This window comes from Zerene cesonia, chromosome 13, assembly GCF_012273895.1.
Source record: "Zerene cesonia ecotype Mississippi chromosome 13, Zerene_cesonia_1.1, whole genome shotgun sequence".
NCBI classification, from domain to species: Eukaryota; Metazoa; Arthropoda; class Insecta; order Lepidoptera; family Pieridae; genus Zerene; species Zerene cesonia.
This window is the reverse complement of record NC_052114.1, coordinates 5,439,161-5,454,012: the sequence shown is the minus strand read 5'-3', so window position 1 is coordinate 5,454,012 and position 14,852 is coordinate 5,439,161. Positions and strand designations below refer to the sequence as shown.

At 31.2% G+C, this 14,852-nt stretch overlaps 4 protein-coding genes across 4 annotated transcripts in view; 2 read left to right on the top strand and 2 right to left on the bottom strand.

Annotated features, from left to right (window-relative positions):
- The window catches only part of LOC119831586 (rab-like protein 3), a 4,150-nt gene extending 3,853 nt beyond the window's left edge, over positions 1–297 (top strand). Inside the window, exon 6 of the mRNA XM_038355000.1 lies at positions 56–297. Within this exon, the coding sequence (XP_038210928.1) occupies positions 56–202 (147 nt within the window). The 3' untranslated portion in view covers positions 203–297. The remainder of the gene's footprint in view (positions 1–55) is intronic.
- Positions 298–911: 614 nt separating this feature from the next.
- Positions 912–5,234, bottom strand: LOC119831096 (beta-1,3-glucan-binding protein-like). Its single transcript, XM_038354351.1, has 7 exons — positions 4,728–5,234; positions 3,980–4,134; positions 3,392–3,555; positions 2,844–3,095; positions 1,973–2,121; positions 1,425–1,526; positions 912–1,047 (listed from the first exon to the last, which is right to left on the bottom strand). The coding sequence occupies exons 1-7, from the start codon at positions 4,911–4,913 to the stop codon at positions 931–933; spliced, it is 1,125 nt and encodes a 374-aa protein (XP_038210279.1). The 5' UTR covers positions 4,914–5,234; the 3' UTR covers positions 912–930.
- A 1,448-nt stretch (positions 5,235–6,682) lies between these two features.
- Positions 6,683–8,208, top strand: LOC119831416 (m-AAA protease-interacting protein 1, mitochondrial). Its single transcript, XM_038354747.1, has 3 exons — positions 6,683–7,128; positions 7,335–7,533; positions 8,002–8,208. Exons 1-3 carry the CDS (start codon positions 6,688–6,690, stop codon positions 8,184–8,186), a joined length of 825 nt encoding a protein of 274 aa, XP_038210675.1. The 5' UTR covers positions 6,683–6,687; the 3' UTR covers positions 8,187–8,208.
- A 125-nt stretch (positions 8,209–8,333) lies between these two features.
- On the bottom strand, positions 8,334–12,269 carry LOC119831522 (lipoamide acyltransferase component of branched-chain alpha-keto acid dehydrogenase complex, mitochondrial). The gene is made up of 9 exons (XM_038354927.1): positions 12,108–12,269; positions 11,092–11,276; positions 10,732–10,916; positions 10,505–10,641; positions 10,135–10,365; positions 9,794–10,060; positions 9,288–9,416; positions 9,133–9,204; positions 8,334–8,568 (listed from the first exon to the last, which is right to left on the bottom strand). Exons 1-9 carry the CDS (start codon positions 12,180–12,182, stop codon positions 8,404–8,406), a joined length of 1,446 nt encoding a protein of 481 aa, XP_038210855.1. The 5' UTR covers positions 12,183–12,269; the 3' UTR covers positions 8,334–8,403.
- Between the last annotated feature and the right edge of the window lie 2,583 nt (positions 12,270–14,852).

Sequence of the window (14,852 nt, the reverse complement as noted above, 5' to 3'; positions counted from 1 at the left end):
TAATTGCTATTTATATATTAACATCAAATCAAAAATGTTGAATTTTGCATTACAGGTGATAGAAAGGCGATATTATTCCCGTATAAGTCCTTTCACTGATAAAAGACGGCCGATTCCATCTTATATAATGTCCACTTCTACACCTTTGTCGAAAAACAAACCAGCGCAGTACCTGAGCCCTAGGTTCTATCATATGGACTGATTACAAGTAAGATGATATCCGATACTAATAGTATTTATCGCCCTATGGCTTTATTATGTAAATGTGACTACTGAAATATATAATGATGCTGTTAAGAAAAAAAAACAACTTTTATTTAAGCGCAAATCCTTAAAAAAATTCTTATTTGTAATTTCTACTTTTCTTCCTCAAAATAATTTGAAAAGTTGTCTTGCATGTTATAAATCATTGCTAACTACAATTTAAAAAAAAAAACGAAGTAATAATAATCCACATGTCCTTATTTGTCTTGTAATAATAATAAGTGAAGAATATATTTTGTTATATGTTGCTGTACCTATAGTTACTGTACTACATATAACTAGTATTAGAGATCAATTCACGAGATGCTTGGTTGTTTCATTCAATGTCAGTTATGCAATCTTAAGATTACTACAAGGTCCTAAGATCTTGTCGGTCCATTGATCTCTGTCTGTCATATTAGATCTGTTGGATAGTTATTGATAAGAAAGAAACAAACTATAATATCACATTGGATAGAAAAATTAAATAATGGTTTTATTCTTTATGCTCTTGAATTTTTGTGAAATATAACCGAAACGTCCGTCTGAAAAGCATCTTATTAATTTCGCTTATTTTAAATGTAATGTAATTCATGAACGAATTTTGATGACAAACATTTCTTCGGATTGAAATTAGATTACGTTTTATTTTTTATTTAAAAGTTTTAATTTTATCAGTTTTCTGGTTTACAACGCCCAAACGCGTACATAGTCGACCTGTAGAGCAGCGTCTTCACCATTATTTACATTGGTGTTCCATGTTGGTAGCCAATTATTTCTTGCGTTCCAAAAGTCTCTTGGTGCCTGTAATATGATTGTGTATTACTATCTAATATTTACACAGTATACTGATATTTCCGGCGTAGTAAAGTAAAAAATTCATTTATGGGACAAGGTATACGCTTCTACAATAGAAACTTCCGAACTGGTAGTAAATATTAAAACTGTGTAATATGTCGATTCAAAAGTGCTTCTATAGGAAGTCTAATTGAATAAACAAATGTTTGAGTTTGAGCGATTTTAAGGAAATGACGTCATTGGTGAAAACAAAGATCGGATGTCTAACAAAATACCTTTCATGATATTGATTACCTATAGCTATGTTATACCTATGTTGTATATCTAAGTGTATGTAGGATATTATTATATACATAAGATGGATAACAAAATAAGACAGATACCGTTGGTGAGCCATTCCACCATGGTTTTGGGCTTGGATTTGCAACGCCATCAGGGAAGAATCCATTTGTGCCACCAACTGCTAGGTTCATGATTAGGTAGAACTGGAAACATATATTTTGATTTAAAATTCAATCATAAATCATACTTGTATTCAGATATAATTTAGACGAGTTTTTCAGCGTTTTCTGAAGCCAAATCTATACTAATATTATAGAGCTTAAGAGTTTGTTTGTTTGAACGCACTAATCTCAGGAACTACTGGCCCGATTTAAAAAATTCCTTCAGTGTTAGTTAGCCCATTTATTGAGGAAAGCTATAAGCTATAAATGTACCACGGGCAAAGCCGGGGCGGACCGCGGGCGTTAAATTCGGAGTAGTTTCATAGATGTTATTATTCATATAAACCTTCCTCTTGATTCACTCGTATCTTTTAAAAAAAATCTGTTGCGTAGTTTTAAAGATTTAAGCATACAAACTATGTAGTGATACTCTTTGTATTCTATTCGAAAATAACAGAACACTAATAATTAGTAAGAATAATCCTAACTTTTTGATCGAAAGGTGCCATTTTGCTGCCGTATCTCCAGGGATTGAGAATATTTTGATTTCTATTAAAGCCACCATATTCCCAGAAACCTCCGTTCCCGGGTGCCGCTCTGCCTAGTTCCACATCATCGATGCTAAATCTAATATAATCTGAAATATGATTACAGAGTATTAATATGTTTGTATTAAGTGATATATGTTTGTAATCAAAAATTTACTTATTATAAAATAATTGCACACCTTTGAGTCACTCAAACTAGCTGCTAAACATGATAATACTGTAACGCGCGTTAAACAAAAAAAAAAAAAATACACGCTTTCGCATTTATAATATTAGTGAAGTTTTTGCAAATACTGGTCTATTATAATTTAGGATGTCCCATGGATCTTTTAAAGAAATGTTTTATTTTTATTGTGATGTTTTTACAATGTTTTAATTATTTAATACATAAATTCTTACAGAGATTCAAAGTAATTATAATATATCAAATCATATCAAACTAAGTAGGTGTTAAGGCTAGCCGCACGAGTCCATTCCAAAAAAGTATATAATAATCAGGAATAATTTCACTTTCTACTAATGAATATAAACTATATGAGTTAACAGCTTGTTTTATAATGCCTTATTGTTGTTGCCCTTATGTCTTATAATTTATCATTCACTACAGTAAAAAATAATAATAATAAACATGTACAATTTACAGAAAAATGCTTCAGGATATATTCTAATATGAAAGTGTGTTGATAAAATAATGCTACAAATTTGATACGATACAATAAAATCACAAAAATACCTCTTGACAAACTTGGATAAAACAAATTTTTCCCATAATTAAATATTATACTCGTAATACTCTAGAAAATGGCATTACCTGGAGTCCATTCTAATTGATAGCGATGGAAAGCTCTGTCGTACCCATTGCTGTTCCTCCTAAGCCAGTGGGCACGTTCCCATCCATTTAATTCTGGATATGGTCCATAATGGAGAGTTGAGCCAGCTTCTTGTGTTCCGATGTGAACTCCATTTAAAAACATGTTACGATTACCGCGAGATTCTACTAAATCGATCTCTCCTGATGACGGCCATGTACCGTATGCATTGTGTGCAGGCATTAGCCAGATTGCTGGAAAGCGGAAAAAGATGTTGAGAAAGTTATAAACTATTTTCTCAAAATTTTTCTCATTCCACCTACGAATTCGGATTTTGAAATTAAGTATGAGGAACTATATATTGCTCAGGACTGATAGTAACAAATTTTTATATTGTGCTCCACACATATATATACATTTTTTGAGAGTACTGACTTTACAAAAGTTTCCATAAACGAAATATCACATTCATAATTTCTATATATTATTTTTTGAAATGCCGGTTAAAAATAATTATCTCTTCCATACAAAATGGGATACACTAGTTTACCTGGCCATAACCAATCACCAGCGGGCATCTTAGCTCTAACTTCAACTCGGCCATAGCGAAAACTGAAAGAATGTACTGTACGTAATCGAGCACTTTTGATAGGGTTTATGATATTGGTTGGTGTTCCTTGGCGTTCGCAACCGTACCATTGTGGATTTGTACATCTGAAAATATTGGATATTTCATTTAACATTAAAAGCGATCTCAGATTAAGATATGGGTTCCCCCTGCAACTACTGCCCCTACAAATATTCTTTAGTTTGAAAATTCATTCAGGTGGAGTCTGGAGTTCATTTGTACGATAAAACGAGTCGGTCTCAATCCTTTATAATTTATTATGCCAACTAATTGTTGATAATGATTAGATTATATAGTATGCAATTTTTACCATCAGGTGACGACTATTAAATTTTAATGGTACAGATTGTGATGTGTGCTAGGCAGATAAGTAATAATCGTTGTGATTATGTTGAGCAGTGATTGCTTGATTTTGCGATTACCGTAACAGATATTTTAGCAAAGATAATTTCAAATTACTTTTTCTATGATTTTTAATTATTCGTGAATGCTTATTAAATACACTTTTACCTATCAGCAGGTGCGCCTCCTTCAACATTAAGGAGACCACTTGTGAGGAAATGTTCTCCAAACTGATCTGATGTCAATGAAGGCTTGATGTAGAGAATTCCACCGCGTGTATATGAGTTTGTTCTATTATTGCTATAGTACTGGAACTCCCAATTCTAGAAGAAATTTTTATTTTTTAAGTTCTTCTCTTAATTTTAATTATGAATTTAATTATAATCTTTTATATACATTTTAAAATATAAACCAAATACCTACAAATCACAAATCTGTAGAAGCGTATATTCTGAACTTAAAAAATATGAAAAAGGGAGTGGTATTACTGGGATTAGGTTATTTTTTTCAAGTTTTAAGCAAAAACAGCCGGTTCCATTTCGATGAAATTTGGTATAATTATACTTCTATATCTTGGGACACTTAATAGCGGGCAACTTAGCTGGCGGTTCGCCTGACGGTAACATTGTTCACCTATGAATTTAAAATTATTTAAAATTTGTTGTCTTCCTCTAGGTATACTATAAAATCCCATTAATTTTACTTGTTGTTGTAGCTTTTGCCCGCGCATTCGCATGCGTTTAATTCGAAATAGTTTATTTGATGTTATCATATATATAAACCTTCCTTTTGAAACACTATCTATTAAAAAAAATCATCAAAATCCATTGTGTGGTTTTTAAGATCTAAACATACATACATACATAGGGACAGACGCGGGAAGCAACTTTTATAGTATGTAGTGAACACAACTTACACCGCCTCCGGCCAATGTGTTCTCATGTTGCCATTTCTCAAGATCGAACTCTTGAAAGTCATCAGCGAATATAATGCTGCCAGAGCACACGGTCTCCGGAGCGTGGGTGCCGCTAACCGTTGTGATACTTGACCAGCATGCTGTGGCTGACGAAGCCAAGGCTACCACGCCCAGTAGTGCCCACATCCCTCTAAATTCAATGTTAATGGAATAAGAATCAGTTATAGCCGCGGTTAAAGATCCCGCTTCACGAATGTTTTATGTTCTTTAAATAATGTTCTGATATTCGTAAGTTACATTGTATGCTTAAAATAAATATAATTAAAAATGTTATGAGAAGCTGATTTAATAGTTTTTTTTTACATTTGAAGATATTTCCGTAAAACTAACTATAACTGATCATTAAGTTTTACTAAAAAAAGGTTTAGACATGTATGGTATCAAATTAATTCCAGGGTTATTGAATGCAATTCAATAAGTGAGAAATTAATTAACAACATCACAGATTGAATTAGAACAATACGTCTATGATGAACAACCGGTTACCAAAGATGACGTGTCGTGAATTAAACACAAATGTGCAGATAATAAATAGATTCAATAAAAATACTTACCGGTTTCTAGCGATAAATACAAACAAATAAGCCCGTCGATGAAATTTATACTAGATGATAACAATGCAATTTACTTATCTTGATACAGATAAAATCGATTTAAAATCTTATCAACATAGGTATAAAATCAAAATCCAGAAAATGTTCATTACATGTTTCAATAGCCCACATGGGGCTAAATGATGTACTCTCTCACGATTTTCCTTATAAATTTATTATTTGATAAATGTGATTTTGATTCATTAATAAAACCGGTTATGCTTAGAAGAGTTTACGATTTTCAAGATAACACTAACCTGATATTTAATTGCATTTATAATAATATACAATAATATAAGTATATACCTAATATCTAATAATATACAGCAGTTGATTTTTAAAATATTTTCTTGTTCAGCTGAATTAATAACCCAATATATTTAAAGTAAAGCTATATATAGTCTAGTATCAAAATATGTTAGTCTAATAAATTGTGCACAAATAATAATTTATCTAATTTGTCATCTATTTCAGGTATCTCCAAGTGTACCATTTATTAATTAATTATTGTTAAATCAATGTGTTTAGCTAATTTCTATAAGCTTATTCGTTACATCCAAATAATAAAGATTTCTTGTAATTAACTAATGAATGCTCAATTAAAATGTTGAACGTAATTATGTTTGATATTTAAATCACTCACTAAAAATAACCAATTAAAAGAATGATTGGCATACCTTCTCCACCTATATTACATATATACATAATTAAAAATAAATAATCATAATCTAAACCATCAAACCATCCATTCACCTTCGGTGGATTCGAGGAGTTTCATTTACTCACAAACTATTTCATTAAAAGCCGGTCTGGCCTTTTAGGAGATGTTCAGTGACAAGAACACGTATCTAGAAAAAATGTAAGTATATGTTACAGACAGTGTCGATGTAAAAACTCTTCTCGGTAGTATAAAATTAATTATAATAATATAAATTGGAAAAATTTTTTAATTATTTTATGCCCATTGATTGAAAACATCCATCGGTATTAACATGAGTACAAACTACATACTATAAGTATATAACTTAAATTCTCCTTCGCAAATCTATAAACTTTTAAATGACAATCATGGATGACACATTTCAAAGAGTGTGTAATAACATGAAATTTAAGATAATATAAATAAACAATATCTAAGAACAAAAAAATGTAAAATTATGCAAGTACCAATAGCGTAAAAATTAAATTATTTTTCCTGCGAAAACGTTGCAATTCGATGTAATGGTTTGTATAGAAAGAGTAAATATATAGTAATATACAGAAATGTGTAAAGAGATAGTGAGTCAAATTATTAATGTATATTTTAGATGGCTGGGACAACGGTTTCGTTAGTGAGAAGAAGCTTATCAATTGCAACGCGATTCGCATCACAAAATTCTCAATTAAACAAATTAACCTGTTGTACGGCGAAGGTCCTATCCGCTACGCGGTGTTATTATGACTTTACTCGCTGTCTATCGGCGTCTCAAGGAGAATTTGTAAAACTCAGACAATTAGTACCAAAACAAAGCCTTTATTATGATAAAAAATTATTGCAAGTGCCAAAGTATCACATTGACCTACAATACAATAATTTCTCAATGTTTAAAAGAAAAAATAAACAAAGCAAAAAGAAGAAACGCATTCCAAAATTGATATTATTGCAAAATCCGTTTAATTGGCTTATGACAAAGATAGATTTCACTGTCTTGAGACGTATCTGGGATCCTACTTTTCGGGAAAAAGAATTTAGATTCGGGACCACACAGGTACTTAAATTAATATAATGAAGTATTGTTTTAAGAAAATATTACTTTGTTTCAATAAAGTATGCATTTATTAAAAATTCTATAAAAATACTTAATCCAATAATTCAAGTTAGATTAGCTTAGTAAAATAATAACCTCAGTCTCTTATCGGCGTATTAAAATCGTCGTGGCATAATCATTTTATTTCTCCTGTAACGATACTTCAGGCAATATCTCGTGTGACCCACATTATTAGCGAGGGTCAGTTCGGAGAACTCAACGGCTTGCTGACAAAACCAGCCCGTATAAGTTTGTTGCGTGAGCTTGAACGTAATTGGGGCGAAAAACAGAGAGCTCTGCTAGCTCTAAAACATGAAGACATACAAATCTCTTCACCACGAAAAGTTTATTTCATTAGGATTGCTGGTTATTATCTTATCTCATTATGAGTAAATGTTATGTAATTCACAGATATTTCTGTAGTTTAGAATAACATTTTATATACGTTTCGTTTTGATTCATTTTTTCAGACTTTCGAGTAGATTCTTAACTGTACAGTTCATACTATATAAATTGGCCCGGGCTTCGCCCGTGATTCAGACATATTCTTTAAAACTCAAGGATCACGTACTGAGTACCTACTGAGCTTAGCGCGTTCAAACAAAACAAACTCGTCAGCTTTATTATATCACTAATCGATAACTAGGTATTATATATTTTTACTCTATATCTACTTTACATCTACTCTACATTGAAAAGCACTAGGTATTTACATATATGTTCTGATGTTTAGTTACATCATATTTAAATAATCGAAATATTTAATAATATCATTGTAGTAGGTTAAATATAAGAGATAACAGACAAGGCATGTAAATACGTTTAACTTCACAGATAAAAAGTTTTGTGATGTTGATATGGCCTTCTTAGCGCTCAAATGGGCTCCGATAAACAACATAGAAGCGCTGATATTTACTGAAATTTTTGCGCGTTTCCATCGAGAGTATACGCCGAATTGCATTCCTGAATGGACCATAGCGTATTTTAAAGTAACCCGGTTCGAAGTTCTCCGCAAATAATAGAAGACAAATCTTATATGTAATATACTTATTATATAATATTTGTAAATTTGTATAGCCATAATATAAATCTTTATGATGATTTTACTTTTTTATCAACATTTAATAAACAAAACCAATCGGTTACAATATAAATGTGTACTTTATTTGTGTATAAGTATGTATAAAAATCTGTAATCGAATACAATTAAAAAAATATATTATTGTTTGGCAATTATTACATATCCAATAAAAGACTATAGGGATTTTCTAGATATTCTTTTAGTTGATTTGAGAATCGAGCCATCGTTACACCATCGATGACCCTGTGGTCAGCGGACCAACTAACTGTAAGAATATGAGCTTGTGTAACTTTTCCTTCCGAGTCAAATCTTGGCAAAATCTGAAAATTAATAGATTTTTTATTTCAACTGCAAATGACGTTAATATGTACAAAAAATGTTCTCACCAAGTCTCACAAAGTTATTCACATAAATTAAAGTCGGATTCACTAAGGAGCAAAACATTTTAAATACGAATTTAACTCATGGAAATAAGGTTGAATTTATTATGTTGTATATCAAATTGACCAGCTAGCTAGTCGTTAAAATTCATTGCTTTTGGTATGTTGTTTGTATCTATATAAATACCTAAACCTAAACCTACACTTAAGTTTTATTTTGCTCTGTAATTTGTTTCTTTCGACTAAAATAATAACTAAATACTGTCCCGAGCTGCTAACAACATAGCATATCTAGCTCGGGCTCGATCCTTCCGCATGTTGCTACCTTGCCAACCCAACACGTCTAACCGTATTCGCTTATACAGGTCAATCGAGAACGACTGTATAGATAATTATTGGAGAGATATTAAAATACAAGTCATATACGAAAAATTGTCCAATTTTAAACGGCTTGATTGTATGCTCTTCCGATTTTAAATTAATGGAAAAATATGCTACAAGTACCTGTATTTTTCCCAAAGCACCAATTGATACCTGAGGTGGCAAAATTATTGGTTTGGTGTAAGTTCCTCCTACCTGAAATTTTAATTGCATTCGTGACTTATTTTCAAAGAGAATTTAGTGAAAAAGAAAAAAAAAGCACTAAGGTGATTACTTACTATTCCTATATTAGATATTGTAAACGTTCCACCAGAAATGTCAGTTATACCAAGTTGACCTTTGGCGCCCTTGTCTTGTAACATATTTAATTCCTTAGCTATATCAATAATTTTTTTATTTTGTACATTCTGTAATAAACAATAAATTTGTACTAAGTTGAAAATTCAACAACAAAAGGTGAGTGGGTGGTATGGGTTGTGGGTGGATGATATACAACTGTTTCATAATCAGTTTTCTTTAAAGACAAGTAGATAATAATCAGCCGTCAACCGGATTTCGACTCAGGACCCCTCGGTTCTACACTCACTCACCTTACCATTATACCGAGGAGGCGGTCGGTTGTGCGTAGTTTATAATTTTATGTCTATATACATATTCCCAAATCGAAGCTAAACTATACTTACTCAATTTATACTGTGTCATTGTTTTATAGCTGCTATTATATTTAATACATTCTTTGGTAGTTTAGATTTTTGTGATTTGTGTTAATATTCTTAAATCTTACCTTTATAACAGGTACCACTAATCCATTCGGTGTATCCATTGCTACACCAATATTATGACTAGCTTTATATATAATGTTCTCGCATGCGTTGTCGAGGCTGCTGTTTAAAGTAGGGAAATTTAACAAACTTAACGATGCAGCTTTCAAAATGATGGGCATGTATGTTAACTTAACGCCTCTTTTATGTGCTACATGTTTGAGTATTTCTCGTACTTCTACCAAATTAGTGACATTATACTCGTCACAAAATCCAAAATGAGGTATTTTCTAGAAACAAAATAAAATTTATAAACATCACCAAATTTTATACTTTTTATTACTGCGTTGGAAATTAAATTTACCATTGCTTCTGTCATAGACTTCACCATCGCTTTCGTAAAACCGGATACGGGAACGATTTTGTCCTCTAATACCTCCATACTTTTATTTGTTTCATTGCTAAAAGAGGAATCTGATTTAACAGTCTCAGGAATGTCATTAGACTTATCAGAAGTTATATTGAGGTATGAAAGCAAATCTTCTTTCAATAAACGCCCATTTCTTCCCGTTGCTGTAACTGCACTTAAGTCCACCTAAAAATATTGTCTTTCTTAATATTACTATTGTAATTGGAATCAGATTAAAATACTATGATAATAAACATAGAAATTTAAAGAAAAGGAAGTTCAAAAACTTTATAACAAAATTTAAAAAGTGTTGCGGACAATTTACTTGAAACTGGGAAGCGATCCTCCTCACAGCTGGTGTTGTTAGTACTTTATTCTTTTTCAAAGAGTTTTCTGTCTTTTGTGCAGTTGAGATATCTGCTGTCTTCGTCGATATATCGTGTTCTTTAGTTGTTGACGTATCTAAAAACCCATAAGCAATATTGTCGAGTTAAATTCTTGTTTATATTACACATGTGCATAAAGTAAAGGCTAATTAGGTAGTCGGTTAACCTTCTTCGTTGCTTTCTACTTCAATATCTACTAGAGGTTCTCCAACAAAAGCTGTTTGATCCACTTCATGATAAAGACGGCTAACAACACCGTCATACCGGCTAGTGATCGTGACCGAGGCCTTGTCACTCTGAACTTCACATATATTGTCAAATTGTTGAACCTTGTCGCCGACTTTAACAAACCTATAATAGAATTTTAATATTTTTATGATATAATACGGTGCGTTCTCATACATATACATTGTATAAGTAGACTGCTGAAATCTGACCAACTGAAGCCCACGTAAACCAGTATATTGTAGCGAGTCGAATGAAAATTAGCTAGCATGTGTTCTTCCTTAAATATTGCGAATCTTACCATTCTTTTATTACGACTTCTCGTATTCCCTCTCCTATATCGGACAATTTAAAAGCCACAGATTTATCCAGCGCATAGCTTAAATGTATATTTCTTTTATTAGTGTCTTGAAAGTTAACATATGTAGATGTTGGTTTTTCTATCATAGATGCACTGTTTGTTCGTGTCCATTGTTTGATACTTCTCTGTCAAATATGATAAGAACCATTATCTTTATTATAGCTTAAAACGTAGGACAAACGATACTCTCTGATATTTGAAATGTCAACATTCTGAAAAGGTGCTGTTTAGTTTTTGTTTAACTTTTATTCCTACATTGTACACTTCTTCAACCAAGATTATAAATTATCGTCATTTACCTACATTATCAAATGTTTTAATAAATACAAACTTTAATACGATAAAATAAATTATCGCAATGCTTTCCACGATTAAATTAATTTTCAAGTAAAAACTAAAAAGTCAACAACAACAACTAATTTGTCAGATAAATAGATTGTGCGTGAGAATTGTTTACATTTAGTTGTATCTAAGAATAATAATATGTTTGCAATGAAAGTTACATGATAAGTGCAAAAATGTAATATATGAAGTCATCTTGAATTATCTACATTTAAAATTATTTGTGTGTATAAATTATGATAACATTATTCTTTTTAATTTTTAGTTTTATAGCATTAAAATGCTTTATAAATGTGAATTTTTTCTATTCTTTCAAAATTTCTCAACATTATTCTTTTTACAAAAGAGACTTCGTTCGTTCTTGGGACGCTGGTTGAAGATCCTAAGCTTTTTTGTTTATGGGAATAACGTATCAATATAATCCTATCATAGACCAACACAGATTTACCTTTCTCGGTCTAGGAAATATTTACTTCTATGTCGTAGAAAAAACAGCAAATATAAAAATCACAATAAATTTATATAATTTTTATTCATTCATGTCATTATCACCCCTAAGTTCACGTTAGCCAAGATGTTGATAATTCGTAATCAATATTAAAATGAACACTCACACTCGTAGCACGCAGCTTATGACATCTGTTCAAAGATTTCACATTGAATAAATACTCTTTTATTAATAATGCCATTTCATTAGGTATTTATAAGCATAACGTATAATCAATTAACTAATTTCGTTGTATAGACGCGTGTACGCGCGTTGCGAACAATGCTCGGTTACTGACTGTTATCGTTCCTCATTATCAGTGCGCTGTAGAATTGATTAAAATTTAAACACAATAATTATACAAACGTCAGCCACACAATTCAAATGCTTCTTACAGTTACTGAGCCGTGAGGTCAGGGATCAAAAGATGTATGTATGTATTTAAATAAAAGTATACCTTGTCTGTGAAAGCGGGAAGGTTCATGAAATAATATATTTAATAAGCAATTGTTTTTATTAAATACATATTAAACATGTTAATAAAGTGAATAAATACAATAATATATAATTTGTAACGATAATTTTATGCACGAGACGCAGGGGCAACCCATTATAATCAGAATAACATTAGTAATTGCGAATACCATAATATTACTTGAACCGACGACTTCTATTCTAATTGCTAACGTGTATCACAGAGGCGCTCTGCCGTACATCTGCTATAGTTACATCACCCATAGTTAAGTTGAACGACAGCATTTAACTCAGTCAGTGAATATACATAAATATATAGTGTAGACAAGGCTGGCACATCTAGTAACGCAACATAAACATATAGAAAAGCTTATCGACACCTAATAAATAAATGTATCCTTATGTATTCTTTCGATTCAACATCTAATATCAATTGTAACACGTAAACTCAGTACAATTATAAATAAACGATTCTAGAACAATGACGACCTTCTACTCACTTTTCAGATCTAAAAACATACACAGATAATAAATTACACATGATGACCGTCTATAACACATATCTAACTACGCGGGAGAATATACAAAATGTACAGTTACATTGCATTTTACAGTAGGTAGTTAGTAGACTACATACAAACCTCAAACTCAATTTTTTATTGGTTGTTTACATGACATTCATATTACAAACTTTATTGACCTATTTGTACATTAACTCGTCGATGAATGAGGTAAAGGTTATTTACAATTATGCATATAAATTGTAAACAATAAACAAAAGATCACAACTCACAGTTATCTTTTCTAAAAGAAAGTTGCTTAATTGGAAGTAGGTATAATTTAATAAGCAAATGATAAAAATATAGTTGCTCCCGTATTTGTATATAATAAAGCTAACTAATATTACAATAATTTACAACCCACATAATTAGTAACTCTCATAGTATTTACACTTGACACAATGTTATTTTTATAACACGAAATAAATATTCTGTCTGCATTATTTTAAATTATTGGATATCTTTATTACAAATTAAGTTCGTTATGTTTCAAAAAAACTTATGAGCCGATTATGAACATGAATAATATTAAACTAAACAGCAAGAAGATAAGTTGTCACAACACTTTATTTTATTTAAATAAGTTAAATTAAAAATAACTAATGTTAAAACAGTTTATATGTTGTAAATGTTACAATCGACATTCGTGGAAGACTAGGTGTTTTAAGTAAGGTATTGAGATATACCTTGAAAATTTAAATTATTACATTATATATTGAGTCGTTATAAACACGGAAGAGAAAAACGGAAGGGAAATTTATTTTCTTCTGATATCGTATTATATTCGAAAACCACATTTGAAATAAAGTCTCACTCAAATGAAGAAGATAGTTCTCGTATGTAAAGACTTTATAAGTTTTAACGTCACGTATTAATTTTTTTTTTTATTTTCAAATCTAGATGTCAAGATATCAAAATTTCACTAGCCTTTTCCGAAGTCATTTTAAAGAGCAAGATTTTTAAGTTTATTATTAATTGTCTCAATTTTACAACATCAACTTTTTAGTAATTCATTCTTAATCATACCTAAGCCACAAGTCATAACAATCGAATAGTTTGCGCAAGAAGAATATGATGTACCTACCTAAAGGTTGATTTCGGGATTTTTTATTTAAATTCCAGTTAAATATACTAACGCGTGTATCCCGAGTTTCACCTTGAATACAATCAACGTACGTGAATAGGTTATGTGTTCTTCACATAATAAAATTAAGCTACCATAAGTAACTAACGAGACACGACAAGACGAAGAACGATATGTATCTGAAAAGAGATCGAATAATTAGGACACGCTATGTACTTATGTAGCTACCTACACAAGTACATAGTTAGTATAACCGTATATTACGTGTAGTGATTGCTGACCAGACGAGATCAGCGAGAGGTAACGTTAACTTTGCTATGTCCTGATTAGGCGATCTACGAGGTATATATTGAACATCGATGTGATAATAGACAAGTCTTCTATAGATTTAAAAAAGAACACTACCTACTTGTTTATCTAGTGTCACACTGTACAAGTTACGAAGCGACAACATCAACTAAACATCGACGTGAAATATCATTACGCATATGTGAAAGACATCCAATTAGGAGAGCTAACAGTGATTCCCGTTCGTCAAAAACTTTTTTACGATCTCATTGGTTTTCATTGAAACCACTCGGGTTTGAATATTGTATTCAAAGGAGTTTTTATCGTGGAATATTATAGTAAGGTGCGATTTGGGTTATATTTTATCTTAAACTGTTTGACTTAAGTAGTGCTTTGTGACGTTCTTTTGTGTTGGGATCGAAATGGTTTAAACATCTTCTTGATCTTATCTACTAGAATTCATAAA